The sequence below is a fragment of the Seriola aureovittata genome, chromosome 19 (genome assembly GCF_021018895.1).
Source record: "Seriola aureovittata isolate HTS-2021-v1 ecotype China chromosome 19, ASM2101889v1, whole genome shotgun sequence".
Taxonomy (NCBI): Eukaryota; Metazoa; Chordata; class Actinopteri; order Carangiformes; family Carangidae; genus Seriola; species Seriola aureovittata.
This window is the reverse complement of record NC_079382.1, coordinates 13,366,930-13,384,438: the sequence shown is the minus strand read 5'-3', so window position 1 is coordinate 13,384,438 and position 17,509 is coordinate 13,366,930. Positions and strand designations below refer to the sequence as shown.

General features: G+C 40.6%; 2 protein-coding genes and 1 long non-coding RNA gene across 5 annotated transcripts in view; 2 read left to right on the top strand and 1 right to left on the bottom strand.

Annotated features, from left to right (window-relative positions):
• Positions 1–578: 578 nt before the first annotated feature.
• On the bottom strand, positions 579–7,275 carry LOC130187511 (F-box only protein 30-like). Of its 2 annotated transcripts, none has more exons than XM_056405188.1 (3): positions 7,138–7,275; positions 2,150–4,294; positions 579–1,414 (listed from the first exon to the last, which is right to left on the bottom strand). In XM_056405188.1, the coding sequence occupies exons 2-3, from the start codon at positions 4,235–4,237 to the stop codon at positions 1,220–1,222; spliced, it is 2,283 nt and encodes a 760-aa protein (XP_056261163.1). In that variant the 5' UTR covers positions 4,238–4,294; positions 7,138–7,275; the 3' UTR covers positions 579–1,219. The 2 variants fall into 2 exon arrangements, with proteins under 2 accessions (XP_056261163.1, XP_056261164.1); XM_056405189.1 differs by having other exon boundaries at positions 7,223–7,270.
• Positions 6,829–8,347, top strand: LOC130187517 (uncharacterized). Its single transcript, XR_008830469.1, has 3 exons — positions 6,829–6,915; positions 7,804–7,829; positions 7,912–8,347. It is a non-coding gene; the product is annotated as an uncharacterized LOC130187517 (long non-coding RNA).
• A 3,444-nt stretch (positions 8,348–11,791) lies between these two features.
• Positions 11,792–17,509, top strand: part of grm1a (glutamate receptor, metabotropic 1a) — a 32,947-nt gene continuing 27,229 nt past the window's right edge. For both annotated transcript variants that reach the window (XM_056363371.1, XM_056363372.1), the window contains exons 1-3: positions 11,792–11,919; positions 12,828–13,671; positions 16,928–17,177. In XM_056363371.1, coding sequence (XP_056219346.1) covers positions 12,942–13,671; positions 16,928–17,177 — 980 coding nt within the window. In that variant the 5' untranslated portion in view covers positions 11,792–11,919; positions 12,828–12,941. The remainder of the gene's footprint in view (positions 11,920–12,827; positions 13,672–16,927; positions 17,178–17,509) is intronic.

The window sequence follows — 17,509 nt, the reverse complement described above, 5'->3', positions numbered from 1 at the left end:
TGGAGGATGTAACTCCATAATTTTTAGCCACATCCCACCTTAATTTGTTTTCTCCATTCCTCAGCGAATGCATTTTGGGCTCCTAAGCAGCAAAAGTTTTATTTGTCATGACTGTTTTCTAATGCTCTTTTGCCAAAAATGTACCAATTGTTGCATTTTCGCCATAATATATTTTATGAGAAAACATGCTAGTGCATTTAGCGTTGATGTTTTTGCTGCTCTCCAAAGCTGCATTACAGTTAAGATACAATTTTCAGAACTTTCTTGTATGTAAAACAGTCAGTTAATCCTTGTCATCAAATGTACGGTACTTATGACTTTTGCTGTTTGAAGTAAATACATGTGGAGCCAGGCATTGTCAAGCTTGTTGAAGAAGTATTTTAACTATAATTTTAAGTATAGTGAATGGCTACATAAAGTGGGGAAATATTATTGTGAAGACCAGTTGCAACATGGCTCTGTTCAATGCAAGATGCTAACATTTGCAGGTAAAGATCAGGTATTTTCCTTATTATCAAAACACCTGTGGATAGTAACAACAATCAAGTGTTACATTGAATAACTTTATCACAAACATATAAAAGGCTGTAAAGAGTTTATTAAATGGTAGCAAATCACATGCATTATTGGGCTATCCTCACATTAATATCCATCTGTTTAGACTCACGTTCTGACAACCTACAAACCCAGACAACAGACTTGCATTAAGTTGACACCCTAAATTGGGATGAGAAAGACTAGCTCGTTTAGGGTCACAGATCACCATTGGAGGGATTAGCAAATCTTGTGTAAAGTGCTGGCACAACTTCTGTCACACAGAAATAATACAATATAACCAGTAATCTGCTTTTTCCCATGGCTACTACAGAAAGGCAAGACAGTGAAAACATTCAAATCTCTTTCCACTTTCTCAGTATATCATATAGAATAGTACAAATCTATTGTGCATCTGTCTTCAAGAAAATATACTTTATCTTACCAGAATAAGGGTGCATTTTCAAAAAAATTCATGCAAAGCTAAATGGTTAGTGTTTTTTTCACCCCCAACAACAGACCTTCATTGTGACAAGTAAGGTGTTATTTCATTAAGGCTTCTTCATAATCTATAGTGTAATATAAGAAGAGTTAATTGTTTTTCAAAACAGAAAATCTTTAATTGCAACATCCACATAATACGACAGTGACTCTTGTGCAGCTATGAGAGGTCAGCCTTGTTTGGTCAGGTGTTAATGTGACGCAGGACCCGACGCAGTGAGTGTCCATCTCGTGCAGTACACATGGCAGGAAGGGGTATAGGTTCTGTCTTGTGCTCCACTACGTTGAAGTGGCACTTCTTAAGATGGTCTGACATACTTGGGAGATCACTGAAACCCCACGACAAGACTGGGCTGAAGGCAGTGCTGAATCTCCACACCTGTGACAGTAAATATAAAAAGGATGTTGGAATGAAGAGGTTATCGCATTCAAAAATTCTAGTAGTGCTCCTGTTGATTTGCTAAATACAATTTCCACACAATCCTCATGTCAAGTTACATTCCCTGGTTTTGTTACACCATCCACAATTCCTTATATTTCCCTCTAGCTCGCTGTTAACATTTAAAAGAAAAGTAACACACTTATTTGCTTTCTTTTTTTTCCCCACTGTTGCCAAACAGAGATCGGAGACAGTTACTGCTCTCAGCCAAGAAGTAGTCAAATTGATCTTTTTACACTTCAGTATTTGTATGGATAAAAATTAGATGCAACTTTTTAACTGGTAATTAGCTTTAGAGGTGCTAGCAGGTGGGTTTTATTACCTATGAACAGAGCCAGGCTAGTTGATTGTCCCCATTTTCCTTTCTTTGTGCCAGGCTAAGCTAACTGGCTGCTCCAGCTACTCCAGCTAAGTCTTTACCAAAGAGTCAACAGAGTGGTATTAATCTTCTCATGGAACTCTTGGCAAGAAAGTGGATAAGCACATTTCCCAAAATGTCAAACTATTTCTTATAAATGCTGTACAAATTCAAAACATTTTAATTTGTATGGTGACTCCATGAAAATATGGTCACTATTATTTTTAATTGAGTGCATAATATTGTATAGCATCAGCTGTTTGGAATTTTGCCTCTTACAAAAGCACATGTATTTTAGTAACCATCTTTCTACTCACTCTGTTTTTGACCTGCCATGACACAGTGCCATGAGCACTAGGGCCTCGTCTTCGCTCCCACTGCAGCTCCACTATGCCCCTGGTCTGGAGGAGACTAGCACACACTTCCCTCATAGTCCGTGAAACCAGTGACAGCTGGCACAGGCTAAAACTGTCCAGGAACCCAGCTATGTGCCACAGTATCTCAATGGGCAGTCCACTAAATTGGTCAGACTGGAAGTCACTTGGAAGTTCTGCCTTTGGGCAAGGCTGAACCCCAAAGGACCTGAGGTGCCTGTCATGAACTACCTTGGCCCCCTGGGTGGATGGGTAAAACCTCCGCTGGGAAAAGGTGCAGCCATAATATGCCAGGGGGCAGCGGTGCTCCATCCAACCATTGAGACCAGCATGAATGTCCCCGTGGACATTTGTGAAATGGGAAGAAAACTGGTCCCGACGGAGTGACTGACCACAGACAAAGGGGAACATATGCTGGTAACGGGGGTTAGGAGGGAGGTAGCGGTTATGTGGGACCGCCTCAACCTCCAGAGCTTCCAGGACAAGGCCGAGGCGAAGAGTGCGGAAAGGGCTGGGATAGGTGAGCTGGGGGGCAGCGTGATCACAGGCAGATGCAGAGGCCATGTCACCCACTCTAGTGTTTGTTACCAAGATTGCTGCAGGGAAAGTGAAAGTCTGTGTACCAAAGTCAACACGGTAGCCATCGACATAGACTGTATCAGAGATCCTTCTACACTCTCTGGATTCCTCTAAACAGAAGAGTAGGGCTGCTGTGATCAGATCAATCTCTCCTAGACCCATGGGGTCGTCATCCTGCTCTAGATCTGAGGTATCCACTGCTTTGTCCTCCATTTTGGGTCGCAATCTATACAGTGACCTGTCTGGGAAAAAACCTATCCGTCCATTTGACAATGACCCTTGGCCCTGTCCCCTAAAAAACTGGTAATTGTGGAACTTCCGCTCAGACCCATGGTTTTCTAAAAGAACTAGCCCCCTGTCTTCCAGGACCACATGACCAGCCCTCTGTGCCACACCTTGGCTGACATGCACTGGAGATGTCATTTGAGGTGTCACTGGCTCTTGAGAAACACCAGCATTCAGGTCATCTTGCACCTCAACAGGACCGGCTGTATCCATACATACAGACTCCATTGCTCCTGACTGTGGTCCATTTGTTGAGTTTAACATCTTTAGATCTGTTCCTCTAGGAGCCCAGTTTCCACCCAAACAGCTAGAACAAACACTTTTGTCCTCTGTCTCTCTTTGATTCAACCCATCAGCAGCTACAGGTGTTTTGTCTTCCAGTCCATTCTGAAAGTCTCCATTGCTGCCCAATCTACTCTTCTGCATAGCAGCTCCTCTGTTCCTGCACTCCGTGCTGCTATCAACAGAACTGGCACTGCTAACAAAGTCTAAAGCAGCAGCTAAACTTCTTGCAGTCTCAACTGTGGCTTCATAGAGTTTACTGAAGTGTTCCTCGTTCAAGCCATTAATTCCACTGACAATCTTCTCCTTTGCCGAGCCTGGTGGGGGCGGTTGTGGCTGATGTGAGGATGATGACTGTGAAGGTGACTCAATAAAGGAGGCCTCAGGGGCAGAATTTAGCAAAGCAGAGTCTTTTGCCCTGTTCTCCTTACTAACAGGGACAAGTGGTTCTCCCTCTGCAGTAGGTGCCATGGCAATCACCTTGAGGGACTCGAGTAGTGTACGCTGGTCCTGAAGGGCAAGTGCCATATCGAGCTGCTCCACCTCCTCCACTCCACGGCTCAGGCTCTCATAGGAAGTATAGTCCAGGCAGCTAACTGGCCATCTGTTCCATTCCATAGTGCAGCACACCACTCCAGCTGGACACACCTCAAGGTGTCCATACATTTGGTTGCGCACCAGAGTTACAGGGCAGCCATAGCCACTGTTTAAACAGGGAACCCTCACTAGTGGGCACAAAAGTTGGTGCTCATCAGCTTTGCAGGAATGAAATACAGCCCCACACACTAGAGGACAGTTGATAAGATCACAAGAAACCCCTGGTTCAGGTCTGACCATGCATCTCTGGTTAACACAGGACATACAGTGAACATGGTCCTCCTCCATCTTCAGAGCTCACGGTGTGGAAAGCTCCTGGGGTTGACTGTGGGAAAAGCCACTGTCCTGTCAAATACATGGAAAGAGCAATAATGTAAGTATATGAACAATAGGATAAAACAAGACAAAACAAGATTTCAGTAATCTCCAGGGGGGAAATTAAAAAAAGCCTGTTAACCCCCACGAAGTGCACCGTTTCAATATGTATATTATCATTCTCCACTCATATTGCCACACAAAGAGGAAATTAATTCATAACTCATGACAACAACAAAAAAATCTGATATGTATATCTTTTTTTTTACTGTAATGTACTGCACAATAATATGCGAATTTACTTCAGTTTTTCTGAACAAGAATATTATAGGTAAATATATTCTAAAAGGGAGCCTTCTTCAACTTTTATTGGATAAATATAAGGTTGCACCAGAGCTTTGGCTTAATCAAGAATGGCTGCTATAATTACGGCAAACCACCATATGTCACTGTGCTAGCTGAGATCCATGCCCCTAAGCTTAAAGTCTTATGTTGGCACAATCAGGAAAAAGCTCCAAAGCTTCTTGAGGCTTTGTCCAACCATCAAAAGAAATACAGCAGCACAAGAAACAGGCTTGATAAAAATGCAAAAGGGATAGAGCAAAGAGAGTAAAGGGAGAAAATATGTAAAACTATAACATAAATCAAACTGAAAAGCTAAATATAGATACAAATACAGCAAAATACAGAAAGCAGAGGAGAATAATTAATAAGTACAAAAAAATCAGGAAGTCAACACTAGAAAGCTATATGAAGTACAATACCCAAGAACAGTGTATATGAATGTGTTTTATGTGCATTCATGTGATATATGTGCACAAAACAGATTTTTTTATTCCCTTCCTCATATTCTTAAGCAAAGTAAAAATATTGGGGTGTTTATATATATCAACACTATATAAAAATACAAACATACAGTTAATATCTATGACTGTCCCAAACACAGCTTAAGCTGGCCGCAGTGCTGCACAAAGGGCAATAAAATACATAAGTAAAACAGATATAGAAAATAAGTAAAAACACAAGGAAAACATACTAAATATACTAAATACAAAAACTTAATAAAGATACCAACAAAAACAAGAAGGAACAAGGAGCAAGTACAGCATTATGGACATGAGAACAGAATAAAGGGTTAGTGAGCTAAAAAGGCCAGTGAATGAAAATGTTTCTTTAGCCTAGATTATGAATCAGAGATGGAGGGAGCACATCTAATATCTAATCAAAATTGGTTCCATAATTTTGCAGCAGCAACTGCAAAGGCTTTGTGACCTTTTAGTTTTAATGACTATGACCATTTTAATTGTGTGGTGAAAGTGATTTCAAGACTGACAACCTCCTCATAATAATGATCAAACAAAGTGAATGACTAGGCAAACCTAGATTGTCTGAGACGCTGTTGTTCTTTCCCTAGAGCCTGCCGTGAAACAGTGCCCCCACTCCACCCTATGTGGAAGTGAACTGCAGTCACATGGTGCACCCAAAAGGCCATCTCATACAAGTACCTTATTAGGAAGCTTACCAGCTCTATTATCAAGGAGGTGAAAACCTGTCCTTTCTTACATTTAGAAAAGAAATTACTGTCTTAATTCCGTATAACATACTAATTCTAAGCAGGTTTTGAGTCTGTTGTATGTTCACACTACAAAGTGTTACAATATAATAAAAACAGGTGGTATGCATGCTAAGAAAACTTGCTTGAGTGCACTGAATATACACAATTTTCCAACAATATCACACACAAAGCTCTTCACAGCTGCAAAGCATTTAAAGAAGCTGCAAGTAGTGGTGATGCACCCCCAGATCTTCCAAAGCAAAACATTTTGCTTTGTCTTTGTCAAATTAAATTGGCAGTGTAACTCAAAAGTTGCAGTTTGACTAAAAACAGATGAATCATGTATAATTGATGATTCATGTATAATTTCCTGTTAGTACGATACATGGGAAAGTATGTTGATTTACTGTAAATTAACTTAAAGATTCGTACAATTAAAATTAGTACATAGTAATACTATATACAGTTAGTATCTAGTATAGAATTGGGATTCAGGTAGTGATAGTTAAGTAATATAATGCTTTCTAATTATCTTTGTTTAAGCACTTGAATAACACTTATGAAGTGTATCTAAAGAACTTTAAGATACAGGACGGAAACTACTGGTATATTTCTTTCTCTATACAGACTTGGTCGACATAGAACATTGGTAATCATATGTGTCGACAGAGAACTGACAACGTCACAATGTTCTGCAATTGAGATGCTATTTTAAGATATAACTGCAAGGTAGCTAACACAGCAACTGTTTGTCTCTCTCCATGCCCACTTTCTTTGGCTACAATTATAAATGCAGCTTGCATGGACATCAGTAACCGTACATCACCTAACTCAATGAGCTATAAAAATCAAAAATTTTTTCAAAATCATAACTAAAATCTTTGACTGTGGTAGATATCTACCACACCAGTTATGGTTAAATTAGATTGTAGCCAGCAGTTCATGCTGGCTTACGTTACTTAAAAAGTGCCTCATACACTGAGGCAGCTGCCCACCCGGAATCCACTGTGGCTAGTTCATTTTCCTGACAGTTTAAGTTTACTTACAATCAACAGCATTGTAGCAAAAGAACCGACGGTAACAAGAGAAGCTTTCGGTAAAGTGTACAGTAGTTTGTATACATGCCCATGTTGCAAGTCAGTTTGTTGTCGACTGTTCTTTCTCTATTAAATCAACTTGTTTTTATAACAATGACAAGCTAGCTTACACTGGCCGGCTAATGTTGGCTAACAACAGATAGCCAGCTCGGAAGTTGAACGGTTCACAACAAGCTAACTCAGCTCCATAACGTTGGGTTAGCATGCGAGTAGTTTCTCACCTTATGGTTGTATTGACAGGAAAACGTTTGATAAGATGTGTTTGCTTGTTCTATATAAATTCAACTAGCTGTTAACTATAGTTACCTCTGTAGAGCAACTGCTAGAGCTAGCGACATCTCCTCTCACTCAGCCTCCTTTTTTTTTTATTTTCCTGTCAAAACTTTATTGACTAAATGAAAAAAGAAAAGAACAACGGCGATAAAAAAAAAAACAATACAATATAATTTAATTTTTTTTGGGTTAAAGCATTTGAAAAGTTTGACGTTGTACTTGTGCTTGTATGTTATTTTTGAAAATTACGTGTTTTGTTTTGGGGTTTTTTTCATAAGTGGAAGCACATACGAGCAAAGTCTGGGGACTTCGAGGTTCTTTATTAAAGTGAAATAATGAAGTGATTACCCGCCCTCCCCCAGCTTTATCTTCCTTTGCACATATAATTTGGAAGAAATCTTACATTTGTGGATGCATCAATAACAAACAAAAATAAAATAAGATGAAAAAATGATATGAGTTAGTTAGATAAAAAGTTTTTTTTAAAAATAGAAGAAAGAAAACCATTCAAAAAGGAGATCGTTTACAAGAAAAGTACTTCTTCTGTTATGCCTGAAAAAAATCACTTAAATTTTGGCACCTAATGCAATGCTTTACCCATCTTTTTGTTGCAGGCAGTAACCAGTAACAAACAACAGAGGTCAGTGTTGCACAGTTTTTGCTTGAAGCTACCTCCTAGCTGGTAGACTGGTGACTGTGTCTCAATTCATGGTTGTTAACAGAGGGAGACACAACGTTTCGAGGTCGGGGTCACCTACAAAACATCACCCCTGGAGGTGGAGGACCTGACTCATGGACACATCAGCAGGACAGTGCTTAGCAGTTCTGAATACACTTGTCATGAGGTGTTGAAACAAACCCATGCAGTCAGTGGGACCATCCCTACATGATGTAAAATCTAAAATAATTTTTCTTAAGAAATCAATAACATTTAAAATCTTTGCACTGAGCTAAGTAAGCAAATGAAAATTCACTGTTGTATTTATAGCTCAACCATTGTGTACAATCCAAACAACTGAAATTTCAAATTCTATACAATGTATGAGCCTATAATGGCTTCATATACAGAATGAGTTACTATATGTTACATGGTGTACTGATATATGATATATATCAATATGCAATATGCAGTCAATGAATCCAAGCATACATCTATGAGTCACCGGTTCATGTGTTTCATTTGAGGTTTACTCTATATTGTGCCAGGTAACCATTAAAAATATGATACTTAACTCCTACTATTGAGGCCAGCACTGAAAGTGAGAGAATAAGAGGCCACCAAAAGTTCTACCATGATTCAACCAGACTCTCTCACACACATTCAGAATATTGACCCTGTGTCCTGCATTGTCAACTACCAACCCAGGACAGATGATAAATTTGTAAAGAGAATGACGGGTGAGTGGAGGAATAGATAGATAAGTGGATGGATGTGTGGGCGATGTTATAATTGCTCAATCTAATAAGTCACAATAGAAAACAAATTTGTTTTTGGAAACAAATTTTGAAGCTAAAAGTAGTTAATAATCGAGACATCAGTCTGCAGTCGTTCAAGTATGTCTTTATTTGAATCAACAATTAATGATAAATGTGATGAGGACAATGATGTTTTTCATGAAATAGGAATGTGGTTTCTCAGACTTTGATATTTAAATAGCATTGGTTTCAGAGCACCTTTTTTAACTAGATATTTTATTTCATTTATTTTAAACATTGGATTTCCTCTTCCACCTGCCATCCATGTTTTTTTTTTTTACGTTTATTGACTTCATTTCACCAGTGATGGTGCTATGAACTTTGCAACTCACCTAAATCCCGCGCATCTTTTTCCTTGGAGCTGTCAGTTGCTGGAAACCATGCTTTCCTTTGCAAGTTTTCAACCAAGTGGTTTAATATTTCATTTTAGTCAGATTTTAGTCAGTCAATGAAAAGGACAAATGTTGCTGAATAAGTGCCAACTTTCCTCATTACTCCAAATTGTGCAAAGCACGGCCTAACATGAAACATGAAAAATAGGCCTGCCAACAGATTGATTAATGGGGTTTATGTTTTGAGGAAATAAAACAGAACTGTATGTCTATTTTTTTGGACCATCCAATTTTTCACAAGCATATATACAACAACAGAGACATCAATATTACTGACTGAAAGGGAGAAACACTCTGAAACCTGAAACAAATAACAAAAAATTACAATATAGCCTACCCATTATATAACATTTCCTTAATTGATAGTCATCTACCGGATTGGTCTCTCTTCACCAATGCTAATACTGCTGAAGTCATTGTTGGAAAGCCTTGCGGTCAACCAATGCAGACTGTAGTCCGGGAATAAACCGAGCACCGTCGCCCTTTGCCCTGAAGTGTGGCTGCAGCATCCAAGTAGTCTCTCTTTCTCAAACATGTCACTTTTATTCAGGTTCAATATCAGATGCTCGCTCCCGAAGCCCCGGGCACCAGCAGTGGCAGTGTCATAGCGACTCCTTTACAAGTTTATTTGTGATTTATACCGCCTGGCGTGAGTCACGACAGGAACCAATCACATAAACTGCATGGCATGCCCCCTCCCCCTCCCTGGGGAGTGGGCCTTATCTTTGCCTGGGATTAATGTGCAGGGTGCAGTTAGACCATCAGGGCCCGGTCTCTGTCTTCACCGCTGAGCAGTGGAGTTCTTTCAGAATTTGTCTTCTGTTATAGAAGCTTATAGTGGTGGCTAAACTCTTGGAGCTGGCCTTCACAGTAATCAAAACAATCAGCTAACATGAACAAAATACTTTTATGTAATTTATTTCAAAATGAAACGTTTACGATTACTTGGAATAACATAAAACAGACTAGACCATCATTGCATAGGCCATATGTTAACATCAGGCTGGAGGAGTGACTAAAGCTCTTTTCAGCAGGTTGACTGAAATGTCATCAGTGACCTTCAACCAAACGCTAGGCGGTACGATTCAAACTGTTGGTTGCTGTCTATGGTGCTGAAAACATCCAATGTAATTTATAGCTTATGTAGCTGAGAGAGGCCAGGCCTCAAGTTAACTCATACAGTGAAGATATCAGATTTAACTAGGCCTACATGCGTAAAAAATTACATTATCATGGTCAAAGCAAGGGACAGTATACAAGAACATACAAGAAGCTAACATGGTTTAGTCATGCTTTACATTTTAAAAGTGTAACAATTTTTCCAGCAACCAAGGTCTGAGAGTAGTAGCCATTTACATTAAGCAATATTTGCTTTATTACCAAAGCGCCCAATAGTGGCGAAATTGCATGAAACTTGACAGTCCTATTCGTAGTCTCAGTCTGTATAGTTGAGCCAAATTTGGTTGTAGTTGGATGAAACCTTCAAAAGTTACAACAGGTTGCATTGATTTGACCACACCCACAAAGGTTTGTCAGCCAATCATGGAAACAGATAATTGATGTTTCAAATTTAACATCTGAGAAATGTTCTGGGTCGTTAAAATGTGATATGTATGGCATTTGGTGAAGCTTGGTTAAAAGATGTCAGTGAGGGAGTCAAAAGTCTGTCTAGAAAAAATTCTAAATGTCGGGAAAAATTTTATGACGCAAATGGGCGTGGCTTATATCAGTCTCTTCAGTATCTCTGTCAGTTTTCAAGATATTAGTGATTTTATGCACTACTTGTCAAAAAATTAATAACTCATTAATTATATGAGATATCAACAAGCTATTTACAAGCCACTATTGGCGTGTCATGGGATACTTGAAAGTTTAAAACTGGAATCTTGTTTTTAGCCTTCCCTATCTGGGAGTATAGCGATTTCTATTTAGCAATTAATGTTTTTGTTTTTGTTTTTTACCATAAGGTACCATAGTTGGGAAACTGCTTGAAACTCAGTAGTCTTATTCAGGGTGTTTGGGTGTTCTAAGGTATGGGCTGTATTACGGGTCGTCTAAACATGATACGTGCCACATTTGATGAGACTTGGATCAGGATGTAGGATAGGTAGTCAAAAGTGTATTTAGAAAATAATTCAAAATGGCGGGAAACTTTTTATGACGCAAATTGGCGTGGTCAACGTCTCATGGTCCAAGAGATATTAGCTGAAACATTGTTTGTTGATTTATATCACTACCATTTTATGTAGCTGCAGCCCTGGAGAATGGGGAAGATGTTCACCAATTGTCAGGCTTGTAGCCTTTATAGATTTTTAGATGTCATCATTGATTTCTAGCTTCAAGCATGTAGGACTTGAAGCACACTGAAAAACGTACGGAAGAATAAGAAGTTGTGTGATTTACTGCAGCAACTACAAGAAAGCGGTGTCAATCCAATCCAACCCGAGATAACCTTCACTTTTCCACCAAACATCTCCAAATCTGTTCATACCTGGATAAAATACCGTGCATGACATAATAGTGATAACAAGCTCAAATGTTCGACTAATGTGATTTTTTTAACTGATGTAAGCTTCCCTTTTTTCATTTTAGCTCTGATAAAACATTTCAGGGTTTATTGTGATTATACATTTATCACCATTTAATCATGTATCATACAGGCAGAAGAGGTAAAATACGATGGTTTCAGGGGATGGGGGGGTCTTCATGTTCAGTTTTCGAGAGAGAGGGAGAGAGCGAAAGAAAGAGAGAGGGAGACAGAGAGCGAGAGAAAGGGAGAGAGATAGAAACTCAAGTGAAACAGCCGAGGACCACGCGCTACAGAAGGCGGACGAAGGCACGCGACATGTCTGAAGGATTCAGGTAAGTTTTGATGCAACAGACAGAAAAAGCAGCTTCATAATATGTAGGATGTTAACAGGACAATGATAAAAGACAGATATAAGGTATAGGCTATTCTTGTTATGCTCTGCTAAAGATATTACCTTAGTTCGTGTATTATTAATATTATCATTAGGGTATTGTTTTTTATTATTATTATCATTAGTAGGCTTTTATTTGTATTATCATTATTATTATTATTACTATTATTATTATTGTTCATGTTATTATCAATAATCGTAGACTTCACGATAGATAGGAAGAAGAATGTACGGTGCCAGGGTAGAAGCAGGGTATGTTGTATGAATCCTCATGTAGAATTGAAAGAACAGGTTGACTAGGAAAGGTTTCTAAGCTTCATTAGAAACTAGCTGAGTCAGATCGTGAAGAATGTGTCTGTGAGAGGACGACGAGCCCAGGCAACAGTCCCAAACACGTCCTCATAACGTGTTTGGAAAGCGCGCTGTCCGCGGTGCTGAAATCTGGTTTCTGCCTGATTTTGTCAATGGACAGCGAGCACACAGAGCACCGAGCCTCTCCCAGCTCACAGCGCTGCTTATTTGTCTTAAAAGCACGGTTGTTTTAAAGGGGATTTTAAAATACCTGTCTGCTCCATCCAGAGCTAATCACAGGCACGGTTGGGCAATTCCCTGTTGACATTAGTCCTGCTCAGCAACCACTGGCCACTGATCAGTTGGGTGTGAGTTAAGTGCCTTGCTCAAAGGCACCTCAATGGTAGTTGATAAGAGAGGCATGAGGACTCCTCAGCAGTAGGAATGTAAAACAGGGCGTTGATGGAAAGGAGCATGCGTGCTTAGTCAACTCTTCCTACAAAACGTTCAGCACATCTGGCGTCGCTTCTCACAGCTGTTTGTCCCATTTTTCTGCAGGTGTGCGTGGATATGCTACAGGTGTCGTGCTCGCAGATCATGGTCGCTGGGATAAACGTGGATGTACTGACAGACAGCGGATAGTATGCCTGCACAGTTGGCACGGCTCACGCGATGTGGCACAATATGGCACGCGTAAAGATGGGTCTCTTCGCTCTCCTGTGTCTCCCCACGTTTTTCTTCCGCGTCCTCGTGCTCTCCCACAGCAGCAGCATCTATGAGCGGTCGGTGGTCCCTCGCGCCGTGTCCCGCTCCGTGGCTCGCATGGACGGAGACGTGATCATCGGCGCGCTCTTCTCAGTCCACCACCAGCCGTCCGCGGAGAAAGTGGCCGAGCGGAAGTGCGGGGACGTCCGCGAGCAGTATGGTATCCAAAGGGTGGAGGCCATGTTCCACACGTTGGACCGCATCAACACCGACCCGAACTTGCTTCCCAACATCAGCCTGGGCTGTGAGATCCGGGACTCCTGCTGGCACTCCTCTGTGGCCCTGGAGCAGAGCATCGAGTTCATCCGGGACTCCCTCATCTCTATCAGGGATGATAAGGACGGATCCAAGTGGTGCATTGACGGCACCCCATCCAACCAGCCTCCACCCAGCAAGAAACCCATCGCTGGAGTGATCGGACCAGGATCCAGCTCTGTGGCCATTCAGGTGCAGAATCTGCTGCAGCTCTTCAACATCCCACAGATTGCTTACTCTGCCACCAGCATCGACCTGAGTGACAAGACTCTGTTCAAGTACTTCCTGAGGGTCGTGCCTTCAGACACCCTCCAGGCCCGGGCCATGCTGGACATTGTCAAGCGGTACAACTGGACCTATGTGTCTGCGGTGCACACTGAGGGTGAGACACCATCACTGACCTCACTAACTGGAAAACCATTAGAATATTCCAATAATGTGCCAACAGCCATGTTGTCTGTTAGTGAATGATACAGTGAGTTTTTAATGACCTCATCATTAAGTGTGGTATTTGTTATATGGTATCACTGTAATGTTCTTATTAATCACAGACTTTTGAGTTTGGTAGAGACACACGCATAATACATTTGCTGAGATATTATACACAAGTCCAACATTTTGAAAATATACAGGATAACCAAACAGTTTTTTTTATCAAGACCTTGTAGACATTTGGGGTGTTTGATGGGTTGACTTGAAATTGAGTTGTACTGGCTTACTAAATAATTTGATAAAATGACTGGCAAGATTCGGCAAAATTCAGTAAAGGCCTATGGGTAATTTTTCGGTCTGCATTCCCAAACAATTCACATTATCATACTCACAGGTTTTTGTCAATAATTGCAATTTTGCATGTGCACAACCATGTTCGTCTCTTGGAAAGGACTGGTGCACTCTTTATTTACATCTCCCTGTCTCAGTCTCTCATTATGGCTTTTTGGAGCAGATAGTCGCGTCCATATATGTGCATACTTGAGTACACCGTAGGATTTTTAACCATTTTTCTGGAGTTGAGTTGTTGCATGGATATTACTTTCGGTGACACACCTTCCCACGCATTCCCATGCATCATCACAGAGCTGTGTGTGCATGGATTAAATGACCTGCACTAGGGTGTGGACTGTAAGTACAGTGTATGTCGAGTAAATATAGGGTGGCCTATTCCTTTGTTTCTTTTGTGAAATGTATGTAATGCTAATTTTTCCTTTTCCTTGGCACTTTGTTATAATATGTTTTAGTATGTGGAACCAAAGCTGGAGGTGCTTGGCTGTGTTATCAGAGTAGCCAGTCACTGTTTTTAAATGTCGATATGTTGCCAAGCACACAAGGGACCATTTTAGCATTAACAATTTAGGTGTTCATTAGAAATGTTAAATTAATTCCATGGTTAAGTCAGGAGGATGAGGCTGGGAGGAGAAATGATAATACTGCTTCAAATTTCACCAGGTCCATATAAATTAAAATGAATGTCTTATCTCCGCAAAAACCCTAGGTATAATAGTGTTCAGTATTTCATACCGTGACGGGCTCACTTTCTTTTTGGGAACTCTTTTGCTCATTTGTTCAGCCGAACAGCACAACAGTCATGGTGGAGACAGGAGGTAAAAAGGAGAGACGAGTTGGGTAGACAGAGTAATTACTGTGAAGTGAATTATGTCCATGGCTTTTCATTAAAGTCTTAGCGAAACACAGTCACTGACGTGCATCCAAATTATGACTGACAGGCTACATTACCCAGGATTCCCCCTGAGGAACTGGGGACTCACAGGGAGTGTAAAACATCTTTGGAAAGTCCTATTATAGTCAGGTGTTGGAAAGGGGCTTTGACACAGGTTGCTGTGATAGAAAGATAGATGAAGAGAGGGAGTTAGGGAGCTGTAGTACCTGGAGGCATAACTAGGTGGCGTCAGCTGTCTGACCTTCAGCATACCTACAGGAGGATCCTCTGGGACTGAAGTCATAATTTAAGAGTAATGAAAGACCAGCCTGGGGAATGATGAATTTGATTGCAAGCAACATCACTTATGCTACAGCATGAGTGGTAAAAGTAGGATACCTTCTAAAAAACATTCAGTTTAAAGTGCAAACTTGTTAGCTTTAATTGGAATTATGTCTTTCTTTCACATGAAGAACTTATGCAAATATAAATCCTTACACTGAGTGTATGCTCAGTTTTGTAAGAGACAACAGTTGAGAAGTTTAGAGACACAGTAAATTTTTATATGTGAGACTTCACATCATATTTTGCCTGATGCAGACCTTACCCTGACCTTTAAGAAGTCATATGTAAATCCACTTGCTTGTTTTGCTCTATCTTTAGTTGTCTCTGAAATATTGGTCACGACTGGCTTAAGCTCATGAGTTTTCCCTCTCCACCACCTTACACAAGTTATAAATGCAGCTTGTTGCCCGTAGCAACAGCTAGGGCTGTGAAATTGCATAAATTACCTGTTCTGATTATCATCAGTCTGGTAGGAATACTCAAAGCAGGTTTTCAGTGGTCATTGTCAAATGGGCTGTCAGCTAATGCACCACCACCCACCTGTCTCATAGCCTAGATGGAGAGAGTAAAATAATTGGATATTATTATTTCCATTTACCAGTGGGAGAACGAAATGAGGCATATCAAAATGTCATCAAAGGACTATTGGAAAACCAACACATGGGCCCATTGTGTGCCAGAGTAAATGCGTTACTGTGATGCCTATTTTGGCTGCGGTCTTCCTTGCTCTATAAAGCCATGACATGCACAGATAGAGTATTTGTTCTTCACCACACATATAAGGGGAGTGCCGTGTGGAGGCCCTCAGGAACCTGGCCTCACATCAAGGAAATTGCACTATTGCAATGTTTTTAGATTTTTATAGATAGGTGGTCTTAATTTCCTTCTGACTACATGCACATTCAAACACACACACACACCAACACACACAGACATGTTCAAGGATGCACCAGTGATTGGATTGTCTGTGTAATCCAGCTCTCATGCTAAAGAGCCGTGGGCTTTATCAACAATCCAGACCATGGCACATTAGTCAAGCACTGCAGTTCAAACTGAAATAAAAGATTTAGACTCAAACAGCTTTGCGGGGCTCTTGATTTGGGTGGCTTGATTTGGATGGTTAAACAAGGATAGCCATCTTCTATCTATTTATCTATCTATCTATCTATTTATCTACTGCTTTTGGCTTTGATTGCAATCAGTAGTCAGTAAACTCCCTGACACTCATTATCAGAGGATCAGAGCTTCAGCTCAGTCAGGGCTTGACACACTGAACAACTGCTTGGGGGTGTGCTTTAAGCATAATTGATTGTCCATCAGTGAAATAATTAGAAATGTATGGCTGAAAGTAATTACTCATTCTATTTAACAGTGCCAATGTGTGTTTGCAAGTAACAAGGCATGTAATGCTTGCGATTTCTAAAAAATTTGATTGTGTCACTTACAATCAGAAAATAATCTAATAATCAGAGATATCACAGCCAAATTATTATACACATCCACAAAGACTCGTTTAAGAAATGGGAATACCAGACGGTGAGAATGCATTACACAGGGAAAATGTTTAATGGTTTAAAGACAGAATCTTTTCAGGCTGAATTGTCACTACTTAGTCCATTTTCTTTATTACCTACAGGAAACTATGGGGAGAGTGGCATGGAGGCCTTCAAGGAGCTGGCCTCACAGGAAGGCTTATGCATCGCCCACTCGGACAAGATCTACAGTAACGCTGGGGAGAAGCACTACGATCGCCTTTTGAGGAAACTACGGGAGCGTCTACCCAAAGCTCGTGTAGTGGTGTGTTTCTGCGAGGGCATGACTGTCAGAGGTCTCCTGACAGCCATGAGGCGACTGGGAGTGTTTGGAGAATTTCTCGTCATTGGCAGGTATGGATGTGTGTGGGGGTTTTTTTTTTGTTTTTTTTGTTCTTTATTAACCCTTTAATTCACGGTTGAGAGCATCTCTCTGGATGGCAAGAAATCGGTTAACAGGCTTGAAGGCTGTGAGATGCCGTGTTGTCTTCCTGATGTGCATGTCACCAAGGCAACCAAGAAGAATTAGACCACATACCAATAGCATTGAATAGAAATGTTCTCCAGCAATGAATAATTGGTATTTCTGTCACAGACACAAATCTAGAGAGGGAAACAATACCGCTAGTCCATTCTCTCCCTGTTTGTTCTCCCTTATTTGGTTTTTCAAGGCAATGGCAGCCATT